At 31.7% G+C, this 16,249-nt stretch overlaps 1 protein-coding gene across 1 annotated transcript; it reads left to right on the plus strand.

Moving 5' to 3' along the window:
• Window positions 1-2,265: 2,265 nt before the first annotated feature.
• Phum_PHUM596810 (pdz domain containing protein, putative) lies at window positions 2,266-6,196 on the plus strand (the record flags this gene model as incomplete). The annotated part of the gene is made up of 3 exons (XM_002432628.1): window positions 2,266-2,406; window positions 4,323-4,535; window positions 5,741-6,196. 3 exons carry the CDS (start codon window positions 2,266-2,268, stop codon window positions 6,194-6,196), a joined length of 810 nt encoding a protein of 269 aa, XP_002432673.1.
• Window positions 6,197-16,249: the final 10,053 nt, after the last annotated feature.

Consider the following 16,249-nt stretch of genomic DNA (forward strand, 5'->3'; position numbering starts at 1 on the left):
GGGATAAATGCTAGAATTTCGTTGGTGCTATTTGTAATATTTTTCGAAGAATGTTGGCCGTCCCACATGGTGCGATTTCCTGGATGGTTTCTTCTTTTAGGTTCTTTAAAATCTTCTTTAAATTTCCTTTCATTGAATGTGGTGACATGGCTCCCAGTGATGCTGCTCCCACAATGACCGGAGTCGTTTGTGTTTTTGTTCCCCACATCCTGGCTATTTCTTCTTCTTATTATTATTATAATTGTGTTTCCGTTTGGTTTTGTTAGAAATTCGTTCCAGGATTATATTTTGTGTCGGAAGGATGATTGTTTTTGATTGTTTTTGTTGATTGTTGTGATGAGGAGGGTGTTTGCTTTGTTTGTTTATGTAAAACAACTTGTCGCAGTCGTAAGGGATTTCGAAAAGATTGAACCATTTTAATTCCCCTCTCTCTCTCTTTCTCTCTTCCTCTCTTTTTTTTCCAGATACAAAAAATAATTAAAAATTTAATTTGACCCCCCCAATTTCCCCCTTTCCCCAATTAAGGACGACAAACAAAACGAGTCATTTCGACGTGCAAAATCGGTATATCTTGTTTCATAACGCGTTATTATCAATATTATTATTATTATTTCGTTTGCGAATTGTAATTTTTTTAGTGTTATTGACAAATTATCTGGCGTAACCATTAAAAAAAAATAAATGCAAAAGTTATTGTTTTTAATAACACCGTAGTAGTATTAATAATAATAATAATAGTAATAATGACGACGATAATGAAATTTTTTACAAAACGAATGACAATCGAAAAGAAAATTATTACTATTATTATTATTATTATTACTACGTTTTCAAGGCCTATATGGTAAATTTTTTTAATTGTTTTGAGACGGTAATTGTTTATAAATGGACCGTATTCGCGGATCACGTGGTAAAAAAAAATAATATAAAAATAAGGATAAAGTAAAATTTTGAAACGTTCGAGCAAGTACGGCAACAGCAGCAGCGGCAGCAGAAGATAATTGATAATTAATTTCCGGCGGGAAAATTCGTAGGCAGGTTTAATTTTGAGAAAATTTTTGTTGTTTCTCCCTCCCTTCGAGGAAAAAATTTTTTTAATAAAAAGTAGGCTCGAAGAAATAAAATGTCGTTCGTCGATCGTAGGGAGCCGTAAGAACAAAATCTCTATCTATCTCTCTCTCTCTCTCTCTCTCTCTCTCTTTCTTTTCCTCTATTTTCTTACTAATCACTTGCGATCGATCAATTATCGATCTGTCGCCGTCGCGTGGAGAAGGGGGAGGGGGAGTAGGAAAGGAATTTTTTTTTTTTTTCTTATTCAAACGGTTATTGATAATAAATAAAAAAAAAAAAACGATTTTACGATTTGTGACGTCATTAAAAAATTTATTTTTCCCGATTCCACGTCATCAATATTTATTTATTTATTTATTTAAAAATAAAAATAAAATAAATTATTTTTTTTTTGTAAATTATATGGATTTTGCGAGGGCGGATTTTTTTTTCTAGGGCGTTTCCAAAAAATAATAATAATAATAATTTTGGGGGATTTTTATTTTTTTTAAAATATAAATTATATTTTTTTGACGCGTTTGTTGCGTGACTTTCCTCCTTCTCCTCCTGCTGCTGTTGCTGTTGTTGTTGTTTCAAATAAAAAGAAGAAGAAGAAGAAGACAAAAAAATTAGAAAAATAGAAAGTGTGTCTGACGTCGTTTCTTTTTTTTTTTATATTCGATAAGTGATTTGATTTTTTTTTTTTTGACGAGATAAAATATGCGTTATGATAATTTTCATTTGGCACGTTTTACTTATATATAAATATTTCTCGAATTTTTTTTTTTGCTGCGGTTCATGAATTTGCTGCTGTTTAGAATTTAAAAAAGCAAAAAAGAAAACTGTAAATGAAATTAATTTTATTATTATAAATTTTTTTTTATCGAATCTTGATAATGTGTATCAATTTTTTTTCTTCTTTTTCTTTACTTTTATTTCAATCTCTCTCTCTCTCTCTCTCTTTTGTTGGGTCACGAGTAATACTCTAGCATTTCCTCCCCTCCCCCCATTCGCGTCGTTTCGTGGAAAATTTCTCGGAAAGTTTATTTCGCGAAAACGTTTTAGAAGGTTTATAGGGATTTTTTTGTAAATTTTATTATTATCATTATTATTATTATTCACAGAGTAGGTTAATAAAATTTGTAACAATTAATAATAATAATAATAATAATAATTAATTTGATTGATTTTAATTTGCAGGTTGTCGGTGATATCATGTCTACTAACGAATCAAACGGAAACTTGACCTCGAAACCCGTCGCCAGGTTGTGTCATCTCGTCAAATGGCCGGATTACGATGGATATGGATTTAACCTTCATGCCAACATGAATAAACCGGGGCAATTCATTGGCAACGTAAGAATTTCTTTAATAATAATAATAATAATAATAATAATAATAATAATAATAATAATAATAATAAAATTTTTCGCATTCTTTAAATTTTTTTTTTTAATTAAAAAAACAAAAAGACGATATGAAAAATAATAAAAAGAGAAAAGAAAAAAAAAGAAAATAAAGGCGAACGCGGGTACATTACGGATGCGCACGCGCACATGTTCAGGCACAACACGTAAACGGTTGAGGTCAATCGAACAAATTAATAATAATAATAATAATAATTCACGGGCGACAATTGGACTACGATCAACCGTTGATATCATCATCATCATAATCATCATTATTAATATTATTTTCGTAGGTTGAAACCTCGCGTCGCGCAGACAAACGCGGAGAGTAAATTTCATTCGGTCGACTTTTATACGTAAATGAGCTCACGCACGCACGCACGCACGAACGCACGTGACTAATTATTTTTTACACGTGTTTGGTAAATAAAACAATTTCCAAAGCGTGATTGTTTTGCATGTACGTGGAAGGAGACAATAAGAATGACACCGAATTAAGAAAGGGTTAGTTATGGGGGGCATACGTCACGTCGAATCCTTTTTGAATCCTCCGCGTCTCGAGTTGAAAAATTCCGGTCGTGTTTATTATTATTATTATGATCCGTAAATGGGGGGAGGGGGTAGGGGGAAGATGAGGGCGAAAGGTACGGGGGAAAAAAGTCAGGTGACGAAGAAAAAAAAACAGTAATTAAATAATTAAATTAATTAACGCGTTCGTATTCGGGATCACTTTTGTTTTTGTTACATAAAAGAAAATTTACGATTGCCGTCGTCGTTATGTCGGTTGTTAATTTTTTTGTTTGTTTGTTTGTTTGCTTGTTTTAAGACGTTGAAAGAGAGGGGAGAAAGGATTTTTCTTGTCACAGACGACGGGAAACGATAACGAAAATAATAATAATAATTATTATTATTATTATTATTTTTGTTTTATAATTCAAGGTTTCGATTTCCGGATCGCACCTGATTTCGTTTTCGTTCTTTTTTTTTTTTGTATTTGTTTGTTCGTTCGTTTGTTTTTTTTTTTTTTTTTCCAGTTAAATGAATTACGAACAAAAATAAAAACAACAACAAACGAACAAAAAAAAAAGAATCGAACGAGTTTAACGTCCGAAACTTTTTTTTTTTCTCTCTCTCTCTCTCTCTCACTCGATCGACTTTTAAATCCTACAACAAACGCGCGTGTTTGTTGTTGTCGCGTTATGAATCGAGACAAACGCGATTAACGTTTAACTTTTAAGTTAAAACAAAAGATTTTTTTTTTTTTTTTTTTTTTTTAATTGTAATAATCGTAAAGTGTGCGTGTGTGCGTGGGTGCGTACGTGCGCGCGCGTTTTTTTATTGTTTCGGTTCGTATTTTTGTTTTTTTTTTTTTTTTCGTATTGTGCGAACGTGACAGCAGTCAAAGAAAGACCTTGAAATGTAATTTTTTTTTTTTGTTTTACTCGTTTTGTGTAATAATACTAGGAAATTTTATTCTGTTGCCACTTTTATTTTTTTAAATTTATTATTATTATTTTCCGACGGGAAAAATTTACGAGATTAATTCGTGTGTGTGTGTGTGTGTCTGTGTGTGTGTGCGCGTGCTTATGCATGCATGGTTTCGATGGTGTAATTGTAAATGTACACCCACGTGACACCCACAAAGTCTCGGTTAAATGCTTGTCCTTCTCAAGCACTCGACGATAAAATCGCTATCTTTATTGCCCTTTTCTCTCTCTCTCTCTCTCTCTCTCTCTCTCCCATTCTCTCTCACTTTCTGGATTACGTAAGAGGAAGGATTTTCGAAATTTGATATTATAAAACTTAAATGAAAAAAAAAACAAATAATAATAATAATTTTTTTTTGTTTTGTTTCCTTTGCAGGTGGAAGAAGGTTCTCCGGCTCAAGCAGCGGGATTAAAAGAGGGAGATAGAATAATAGAAGTTAACGGTGCCAACATTAATGGAGAAGTACACAAACAAGTCGTGAGTAGGATCAAGGAAAATCCAAACGAAACGAAATTGTTGGTCGTGGATAAAGAATCGAGTGAATATTTTCAAGCGAATGATATCACAATCACGGGATCCATGTCTGAGGTAAAAAAAAAAATTATTTTTTTTTTGTTTTTGGTTAATGACGGAAGGGAAGGGAGGGGAAGGAATGACGAGGCGAAAAGAACGAACGGATTCGAAATTGTTGTTGTTGTTGTCCCCCCGCCTGATGACGACGCCGACGCCATCTTTTATATTAGAAAACGAATCGCGTTTTTATCGTGACGATAGATAACGTGACCGGAAAGGGAAAACGAAGAAGAAGAAGAAGAAAAAGCAACAGCAGAAGCAATAAACGGATTTACACGACATGGTTAGATTTCGTTGACGATTACGTATTCTAGTGCCACTGAAAATTCGAAAGACGTTCATAAAAAACGAAAGTTTGGTTTTAAATTTCAAATCACGACAAATTATTCCTTAATTTTCGCATTTAAAAAAAATTTTTTTTTTTTTTTTCTTAACGACCTTTCACGACTGAAAGATTTTTTTTTTTCTATTTCGAAACTTCTAGAAAAAAAAAAAAAAAAATTTACACGCAGGTGAGAAAACAACGATTAGAGTAACACTATAAAGTTCGAGTATTATTATCATCGTTTATAAATTCGTTACGAAATGATAATTTTTCTTTTTTTTTTTTCCATTTTCCGGAAAATGGAAGTTTTGGTTGTCGTTTTCGTTCGCGTGATGTTATAATGACGATGACGGTGATGATGACGATGATGACGTTGTTGTTGTTGTTGTTGTTTGTTGTTTGTTGTTTTGGTTGTTGTTAATCACGATTGTGAACGGGATGGTTATGCGAAAAAATTAAAATCGTGGCCAATAGGTCAATATTTGAATAAATAATTATTTTCACGTGATTTTTTTTTACACAAACGCGGAAACGACGAAGTAGAAAAAATGAAATATTCCCCTTCCCCCCTCTCCCCTCCTCTCTCTCTCTCTCTCTCGACCTTGGAATTTTCTGGAATAACTAAAAATAAATAAAAATTATTTACGATTGTTTGCGTCAGTCGGATTTGTTTAATATTGTTTAAAGTCGCGTTTGTTTGCCGTCGGGAAAAGGATAAGTTAAAGTTTAAAAGGTACGTGCGTGTGATTGTTGATGTGACGTCACATATTTTGAAATTTTTTCCCACGATTTAATATTGGGGAGAAGGGAGAAACACGCGGGGAAAGATGGGGGGGTAATAAAAAAGGTAAAAACAATATCAAAATAATTAAAAATTTTTTTTTTTTTTGTTCAGGTCGTAGTCATGAAAACGCCACACAGGGAAAATCAAACAATCGTGAACGGAAACAAAGAAGAAGAAAAAGAAAAGTCGACGCCGCCGCAAACGCCGAAAGAAACGGAAGAAGAGGAAAAGAAGAAGAAAATGGAAAACAACGAGAAAACAATGGAAAAAATTGACAATTCAAAACCGGAAACGACTGCAATAACAACAACGACGACGACAACGACGCCGACGGCAGAAATCGGAAACAACAATCATAATCATAATAATAATAATAATCATAATAATAATAATCATCATCACAAGGACGAGACTCCTCCTGTCGTCGAAACGAAACCGACGTCGAAATTAAATTTGAACATGACCGTGAACGAGTACAGGTCGAAATTGGCATCGAGGAAAAAATACGATCCGAAAAAGGAAGCGATGGACGTTAAGAAAAAACACGAAATTATCGACACGCTGTAGGCCTGATGCCTTCCCCTTCCCCCTCTTCCCTTCTTCCCCTTCTCCTCTGTGTTCCCTTCCCGAACGAATCCTCCCCGCGTTCCTCCCCCTTTGAAAAAAATAAGGAAAAGAAAATTCGAACGTGTCGAATCACGCGCTAACTACTACCGCTACTACTACTATTATTATTATTATTATTATTAGTATTTTATTACTTTGTCCTCGCCCTCCCGATCCCGCTTCCTCCCCTCCCCTTCCTTCCTCCCTCCCCCCGAGTTTGGTTTAACTCGAGCTATTTGTAGCCGTGATTGATTGATTGATTGATTGTAACGTGATTGACGTCGATAATGATAATTATGATAACGACGACGATGATGATGATGATGATGATGATGATGATGATGATGGGAAATCACAGTAAGAAACGGTTTCCCCCTCCTTCTCCCCCCCCCCACAGTGTTTGTACTTAATATTGGTTTTATATTTTGAAATTTTAAAAGTTGTTGTTGTTGTTGTTGTGATTGTTGTTATCATCTTGATTATCACTACAATCAAGACTAAAATTTTTTTACTATCACAGAAATACAATTCCGTCCATTTTGTTGTTGCCTTTTGAAAATTATTATTATTATTATTTTTTTCGTTAATTAACACGCAACGATGACGACGACGTCGATGATGATAATAATGATGCACATCAATTTTTTTGTTTTTTTGTGTGTGGAGGGTAACAAAAAACACGTGAAAACCACGTGCGTAGTATAATGTTTATGTATTTATGTATCTATTGATTTTTCTGTTTGTTTCTTTAATAATTTGTCGTTATCATCATCATCAGTGATCATCATCATTGTTACTATTATTATTATCATTTAATTATTTTTTCTTTTTTCATTTATTATATTCTAATTAAGATTTGATAATGTGTGAAAGGCTCTGAGAAAAAATGTTTGTTTTACACTCGTAAGTTTAAATACAACAGTGAGAATTTTTATTTTTCTTTTTTTGGTTTTTTTTTTTTTTTTTTTTTGTAATTCGTTAAACCCGCACGGGTGAAAATAATTATTATTTTATTATTATTATTATTATTATTATTATTATTATTATTATTATTATTATTATTAATATAATAATTAATTTATAAGTAAATTTTTTGTTTTATTTTTTTTTTTTTTCATGTATCCTGAAAATTGGGGACTGTCCGATAACGAATTTTAAATTAATAAAATGAAATCGTTTACAACTGGTCGAATTAAATTTAAAACGAGCCGCCATTTTTTTCAAAGTCGTTCGTTGATTGGTTCGTTTGATTGTAAAGACGTGTAAGTAGAAAAATGATCGTTTACTGTACCGTGAGTGATTTTGAAAAAGTTTTTATTTAATTGTATTTTTGTTAGTGATTTATTGAATTATTTAGTTTGATTTAATGTTTGTTTGATAAGGTAAGTAAAAAAAACAAAATGATTTTATTCTATTCGTTATAATTTGTTTCTATTTCATTTAAAGTTAAGATTATGATAGGAAAATGCTTGCAATATATGACGACATAACCTAAACTGGATAAAATTCATATTAAATGAATGGTATGATTGAAAAAGTTTTTTTTTTATTTCTTTTAAAAAACATTTGTTAGATTATATTATTTGTTGAAAAAAGAAAAATATTTAATCTTATTCTTTATAAATGATATAAATTCATGATAATACCTCTTTTTAAATGTTAAAAAAGTTTTTGTAATCAAAATTGAATCGAGAAATACATATATTCATTACTTATTATTTGTCGATTAAATGTAAAGAAATTTACAAAACAGAAATAATAACCAAAAAAATAACAATTGTGATAAATAATGATAATAAGTAGTTTTATATTTACTCATTTTATTAAAACAAAATATATTTTTTTCAAAATTTCATTTGTAAAGTACAATTCGATCATTAACTTTTAGTTTTACTTCTTTTATCGATAAAACATTTGCTGAGTGTTATGAAAACTTTTTTCACATTTAAAATCATTCATTATTATTTTCAAACTGTTTACTATTACATAAAATTTAACAAATGAAATTAAATCTGATAAATTTTTGAAAAAAAAACTTTATTCGAATACTCTCTCAAAAACAAATCATTAAGAAAATATTTTTTTTTTGTATTATTTTTACAAAAAAAAGGTTTAATAATGTAAAAGGAAATAAAAAAAATTATAATTATTATTATCAATACATAAAATTATATTATTATTTACAAAAAATTTTTTTTTTTTTTAATAACAACTTATGAATAATTACAGAATTAAACAAATAATTATCAATCACAAGTTATTCATTCGATAAAAAAAAAAAAATTCAATTTTTCTTTTTATTCGTTATTTTACATTACAAAAAATTGTAATGATTAAAATAATAATAATAAACAGTGTGTTGTTGTTTTTATTATTATTATTATTATCATTATGACAGTTTATCTAAAATCCTACTAAAAAAAATAAATCGATAAAAAAAAATTTTTATTTACAAAAAAGAAAAAAAAAAAGGAGAAAAAAGAAAAATTTTAAATAAAAAAAAAACAATAGATTGTTTATCACAGTTCGATATATCGATAGATAATCGATAAATCGAATGTGATTGAGTTTTTTCAAAGTGTTGTTTGATATATACAAAAAAAAAAAAAAATTATTATTATTATGTACAAGATGAAGATGTGGAGAAGCAGCAGTCTTTGATGTTTTATGTGATATGATATTATCATATACTTAACGACGGTCTTTTTTTCCTGTCGTTTTTACTGTTGTTTTTACCAAAAATGTTACCCAATACTTTAGACACGCTATTAACTCCTGATTTTCTCGGTCTTATAGGTAGGGATCTTAATATTTGTACGGATCTGGCTTCTCTCAAAAGGGATTGAAAAGCAAGTGAAACTCCTGCCCAATTTTCAGCAGCCGAAACTTCATAAAATTGACAGCCATATTGTAATGAGAGTTCTTGACCTTGATCAACGCATATTTGCCTAAAAATATTACATTATTATTATTAATTATTTAAAAGGTATTTATAAAATTCATTTACGCACGTACGCACGCACACGCACGCACGCACGCACACGCAAGGATAATTTATTTTTTTTAAACAAAAAATAAATTTCCAATAAATTAATTTTAAATTTTTCTGTGTGGGTTTTTTGTTTTTTTTTTTTTTTTTTTTTTTTTTTTTCAACTGTTAAAAAAAAAAAAAAAAAAATTTGTGTTTGTTTGTGTGTGTGTGTGTGTGTGCGTGCGTGTGCGTGGGACGATAGTTCGATGAACTTTTTATCGTGGTTATAGATTGATTAATTTTTTAAATAATTATTTAACGGTTTTTTTTTCGAACGAACGACAGGAAAACGATGGTAGGATTTTTAATTATTTAATTTATCGTTTTGTTTGTTGTTTTTGTTGTTGTTTGTTGTTGTTTTTTTGGTTGTTTCTTGTTGTTTGTTGTGTTTTACAAATGTGAAGGTTGAAAACAATCGATAAAAACCGTTACGAACGTGTATATCAATTGTTAAATTGTACGATTTCGTGTTATTGATTATTTTATCGTAATCGGTGTTCGTTTTAAAAACAAAATGGCGGATGGCGGATATTTAAAGTGAATTGTTGTTACTCTATGAAATGTTTGAGATTTTTTAATTTCATTTTTTCCCGCGATAATTTTCATTTTTACTCTATTTTGTTGTTTGTATTACATACGACGGTACTAAATCGTGTTAAAATTGTTTGATAAGCTGTTGTTGTTGTTGTTTGTTGTTTGTTGTTGATTCGCATTAAATAAATTTAAAAAGAGCTCAAACGATTCAACCGACCGGTAATTATTTCGTTAAATGTCGAAAATAATTTTATTTAAAAAAAAAAAAAAAAAAAAAAAAAAAACCTTCGAGGAATAAGTAACAGGGTTAATTACATTTTATACTCATTGCTTTGAACTTACAATTAAATGTAAAAATAAAAAAAAACGCGCGCGTAAAATCTTCCGGAACCGACGTCGTCGCATTTTAATAAATTACGTACCTTACGTTTCGGTACGCGTACGTACAAAAAAAAAAAAACAGGTATTTATTATTATTAACATCATCGAATGTATATTCATTCATTCATTCGTTCGTTCGTTCGTTCGTTCGTTCGTTTTAATTTTTTTAAACCGTAGAAAAATGATAATAATAATAATAATAATAATAATAATAATAATAACGTCCGCGTTAATTTGATCGAATTCGTTATTTTTTTGTTTTGTTAATAATCAAAAAAAAAAAAAACTCGATTTTTACGCCCCAAATTAGCAAAAAAGTGTTTTAATTGGTTTTTATTTTTTATTAAGTAGTATTTTCCAGAGGCGACAACCGTCACGGAAACGCGGATATTTTTTTTAATGATAATAATAATAATAATAATAATAATAATAATAATAAGTGAAAGAAATTTCCGGATGTTTAAAATGTTTTTAATTTTTTTTTGTCGCTCTTTGCTTTTGAGGTTTTATTTTATTTTTTTTACCGCGGCGTTTCAGAGCGAGATGGAATACGAAAACGTGAAGAGAGAGAAAAAGAGGATGAAAGAGAGGGAGAGAATGAGAAAGGGACAGAATGAGAGAAAGGGAGGATGAAAGAGAGAAAAAGATAGGATGAGAGAGAGAATGAGGAACAGAGAAAGAGAGAGAACGGGAGAATGAGAGAGAAAATGGAAAAAGGAAAGAAAGAGAGAGAACGGGAGGATGAGAGAGAAAATGAAAAAAGGAAGAGAAAGAGTGAAACGAAGAGAAGAAATGGAGAGTAACAAAAAGAGAGTTAGAGAGAGATTAAGAGAGAAAGAGGCAAACACAGAGAGAGTAAGAGGATGAAGAAGGTAGATATAGAGAATGAGAAAGAGAGAGAGACAGAGTCAGAGAATGAGAGAGAGAGAGAGACAGAGTCAGAGAATGAGAAAGAGAGAGAGAGAGAAGGGGAGGGTAAGATAGAGAAATGAAGAAATTATACCGAGAGTAAGAAAATGAGAAAGGTACATAAACAGAGAGAGAAAGAGAGAGAGAGAGAGGAGAGAAAAGAATGCATGGAAAAAGTCGTCGTCGTCGTCTGCTGTCATATTTTAAGCGGGTTTTCGTTTTTTTTTTTTTTTTTTTTTTTTTTTTTTCTAGAATATTTATAATTTATAAGATTTGTGTGTGTCCGATCCAGCGACGTTGTTTGTGACTTTGACTCGCCATTAATTCCACGTATTTTTCTCCAGAAATTCATTTTCGGTTTTTATTCCAATTAATTTAAATTTAAAAAAAAAAAAATCAACGCCGCGTTTTTAATTCTCTCTCTCTCTATCTCTCTCTCCGAATAAAAAAAAAAAAAAAAAAAAAATGTTTTCCTCGTTCGTTCATTCGCATGAGAATATTTTGAACAATATAAAAACGCGTCACGTAATAACTCATAACGCACGCGTACGCTTTTTTTTTTTTTTTTTTTTTATAAATTATTAACACACGTGAGAATTTATAATGTCGTTAATTAAAAAATAAAAAAAAAAAAGAAGAAAAATTTTTTTTTTAATAAGTCTTTACAATAATAATTTCGTTTGTCTCTCTCTCTCTCTCTCTATTTTTTTCGGGTCTTTCTTCCCGAGGAGTCAAAAGTTTTAATGAATTGTATTCGCAACAACTACAACCGAGTCATGTGATGACAAACGCCGCGTGTTAACTTTATTAACGCCTTTTTTTTCCATTTAAATTACGCAATCGTACAAATTTTTTTTGTTTTTGATTGATTACTTTTATATATTTTGTATATTTCTTTTGCGGCTTTTATCGATTTCGTTATTATCATTATCATTATTATTTGACGTGTTAAAACGTTTCGAGTGTCATCAAATAGGTCACGTGTTAATTTTTTTATTATTATTATTATTTAATAATTTCTTAACGCGGATGTGCGAGCGCGAAATATCCACGCGCGTGCGAGACCGTAACCCAAAGGTAAAAACTGCCATCGATCGATAACGAACAAACAAACAAACAGTCAAAAAATGATTTACAATCGCGTACCCACTCGACCCACCAAGAAGACGAAAGGAAAAACCTAAAAAAATTGCCGAGGGATCACGTGGAAGAAAAGTGATAGAAAATGGCCGTCGGGCCGTAAAATAAAACACGGCGACGAGTTTTTTTACAAATGTAAAATTATGTTAATGTGTTAATGATGATGATGATGATGATGATAATGATGATGACGAACTGATTGTTCGTGGGATAAGAAAACGAAAAACGAAAACAAAAACAAAAAAAAAAAACCGACAAACACGATTTACCGCTTACCCATCTAAATACGTGTTGGACGCGCGTATGAAGATCATCATCTTCCAGTACCGACGCTTGGACAAACCTGTCTAAATGAATGAAGAAAACTTCCAAAAACAAACAAACAAACAAACAGAAGTTATTTTCCGTCTTTTTTTTTTTTTCGTTTCATTTTCTTACCTTTTGACGTTTTACCTGTCGGAGGGGGAAGAAGAAGGAAAAGGAGGAGAGGAGGAGGAGCAAAGGGATATAGAAAACAACCGTTTGTCGCTAAGGATTTTTCCTTACCTGGCGTGATCCAAATCCCGTTTGTTTCCTAAAAGTAAAGCCGTGAAATACGTAGGTAATTTTAATTTTGATATTTTATCTAGTAAATCGTGTGCTTCGTTGAAACTGTTTTTGTCGCAAACGCTATAGACGATAACAAACGCTTCGCCCCAACGTATGTGATCGTACAAACAACCGGATACCTGCGAAAAAAAAAACAAAAAATGAAAGTTTATAAAATTGTTATTATTATTATTAGGGGAATTTTTCGATGTCGCGGACGCGTGACGCGGGGAATTTTTTTTTTTTTTGCGTTGTTATGTTTGTCACGTGACGTATGCAAAATTTTTTTAAGTACGTGCGTGAGCGAGGCATGGCATGTCGCAATTTAAAAAAAAAAAAATGAATTATTACTCTCGATGTTATGTTGTTGTACCTGTAACAAACAACACCCACCTTGAACGCGCACGCGTGTACGCACGCTTGCACGTTTCCTTGCACGCATGCACGCACTGACGGGGTACCTTATGTGGCACACGGTTACGTTGTACAAACGTTGTTGTACAAACGTCGCACAAACGCACATTAATTTAAATACGTTCGCGAAGGATAGGTAGGATGTTATGTGGAGAGGTTGTTAATTCTCAGCGTGAATCAAATCGCAGTTTGCCAATAGATTGTTAGTCTCACATGCGACTTCTGATGATGGCATTTTTTTTCTTTTTTTTTGTCTACCTTCATTTTACCTTTCTTTCTCACTCTTTTTAAATCATCAACTATTTTTGTTTTTTTTTTTTTTTCTATTCCCACGAGAGTTGTACCACCCGCTGTTTGAAAATTTATCTCCCCCTCCTTCCCCCTTTTTTCCGTTGAAATTTCGACGAAGGCGAAATTCCCAAAAAAAAAAAAGGCATTTTACTTTGATGGTGTCCAATATGGCGTCTCACGTTATTTATCATAGGTGTAACCTCGTTGGTGCCACGTGAACCTTTTTCTCTAATTATAAAAATTCTCGTGTTTTTTTTTTTTTTTTTTTTTTTTTTTTTGGTCATTGATCGAAACGTTTGAAAATTTGTTTGTTTAGGTTATATAGAGACAAACGAATAACTCTCGTGTCGGTTGCGGTTGTTGTTGTTGTCTTAATGTTAACCCGACAGTCGGAGGCGAAAGAATTTGGTGTGTTCGATTGAGTAACTTTTTATCTAGAAGAATTTCGACGAAAAGGATTCGACCTTTGCTGGTGGTTTCTCCTCCTCCTCCTCCTCCTCCTTATCAATACGTAATCGTCAAAGTTTTTGTTTTTTTTGGATTTTTGACCTTGAGATGAATGTCAAACGCCTTCGTATCGTCGTGATAAGGTGGTACCGCGTAATCAATCAGCCTGGAGTATTTTTTTTTTTTGTATGAACGACTCCGGCACGTGACATCAATTTTTTTTTTTTTCTTATCATCATGGCGGATAATAATTTAAATCTTTTTTTCAACTAACGGAAAGTGATAAGTTATTTGGAAATCACACAAAAAAAAAATTACTCGACACGACCGCGTATAATTAATTACAATTTTTTTGTCTCAGTCAATGAATGAGAAATTGAAGGGAGGCATGAGAGGAACGTCTGGAAAAAATGACGGGCGTTTGAGTTTTGTGTAAATTGTTTTGTTTGTTCAGGTAAGCATGTACAAACGAATGATTTGAAGTTGTTGTTGTTATCTCTCTCTCTCTCTCTCTCTTTTTCTTTGCTCTCAAAGCTCTGGAAAAGATTTGAACGAGTAAAACCTTCTTTACCATCATGGAACCTCATCACGTTGTTCGCCCCACAACACACACGCAAAAAGGAGGCGGTCGAAAAAAAAATAATTTTTTTTTAAAAAATTATTATGATTACATAATTTTTTTTTTTTTTTCAACGAGTCGACGATATGTGCTGGAGAAAAATTAAAAAAGAGGCGGTGGCGGCGACGACGGCGGCGTCGTTAAAAAAATTTTCAAATCATTCAAAATGGGAATGTTAATACACGTTGAGGGCCTTAATTACGCGTTCGTAATTTTAAATTTAAACGATTGCGCCCTCGTAAACGCCATCGAAGAAAAACGTTTACTTACCCATTTATATCATCATCATCATTATTATTATTATTATTATTATTATTATTATTATTATGAAAATTATTAATCTAACATAATCGAATCAATTAAAATTTATTTTCGTTTTCATGTGTTATTACGTTTTACGCCGCGTTATAATTATCATTGTCATCATCGTTATCATTATCGTTTGCCTCGTTTGTACATTATCCATATCGTGCTCGCACATATCTCTAACACGCACGTTTTTCTTCTCTCTCTCTCTCTCTCTCGCTCTTGCTCTCTCTCATTCGCTCTCTCTCTTTGTGTATCCCTTTAATTTTTTGCTTGTTATCGTCGATGGGTGTACCATTTCAATCATAAACGTTTTACGATTTTCTCGACTTTAAAGGGAAAAAACTTCCGGTTCGGGGAGGGGGGAGGCGTCATCATGAGAGGAAATGACGTCACGCGTGTTGTCTCAATAAAATGAAAACATTCGAACGACATATATAGAATCTTCGGGAACATTTTTTTTTAAGTATCTGCGTTAGAAAAATTGTAATTGATTTTCGAGAGCGTCTGATACGTGCGTGTTCTTTTGAACACGATTGACTGACTTTGTGCCACGACGTCCGTGATGTCTCTCAACCTTTGACCTTTGATTTTTTCCTTTTTTCTTTTTTTTTTAAATCTTTAAACGTGTGATCGATTGTATACCTTTCTCTCTCTCTCTCTCTCTCTCTCACTATCCTTTCCGAGACTATTTTAAAAACGTGTTTTCGAAGTGGTAATAATCCATCCTTTCGAATCCATCGTTTGCGATGTAATTATTATTATTATTATTATTTTATTGATGTCGTCGTCCAAGCGGATGCGTATCATTTTTTTTCTTTTATTACTCTCAATTAATTACGAGTAATTAAATTTCCGCCGGCCGAGTCGTCATTTTACTTATATATATATATGTATATTTCCGTGTGTGTGTGTCAAAACCGGGCGGGTGGGGGGGGGGGCTTTGAACGTTGTCATTTGTGATTTTTGAAATTTTTTCTCACCAGATGGTAGGAATGTCGTTTTTCTTTTTTTTTTTTTTTTGCATTATTTTAATTATCATTATTATAAATCGGTATGAGTGACCCAGTTCTATTTTATTACCCTGACGAAGAAAAGTTTTTGCTGTCATATTTGACCGTTACATCTCGTCAACGATGATTTGATATGTTTATTTCTGCTACCACTTTATATAAAAAATTTTTTTTTAATTTAACTTGTTTTGAAAAAGAAAAAAAAAAAAAAAAAAAAAGGCTTTAAATCATTGTGTGTTGTTTCACTTCGATAAGTTTTCTCTCTCTCTCTCTTTCTCTCTCTCTCTCTCTTTCTCTTTCTCTTTCTCTCATTTTGCCCTTCGTTAGTTTTTTTTTTTTAT

Source organism: Pediculus humanus, genomic scaffold (assembly GCF_000006295.1).
Source record: "Pediculus humanus corporis 1103172108315 genomic scaffold, whole genome shotgun sequence".
NCBI classification, from domain to species: domain Eukaryota; kingdom Metazoa; phylum Arthropoda; class Insecta; order Psocodea; family Pediculidae; genus Pediculus; species Pediculus humanus.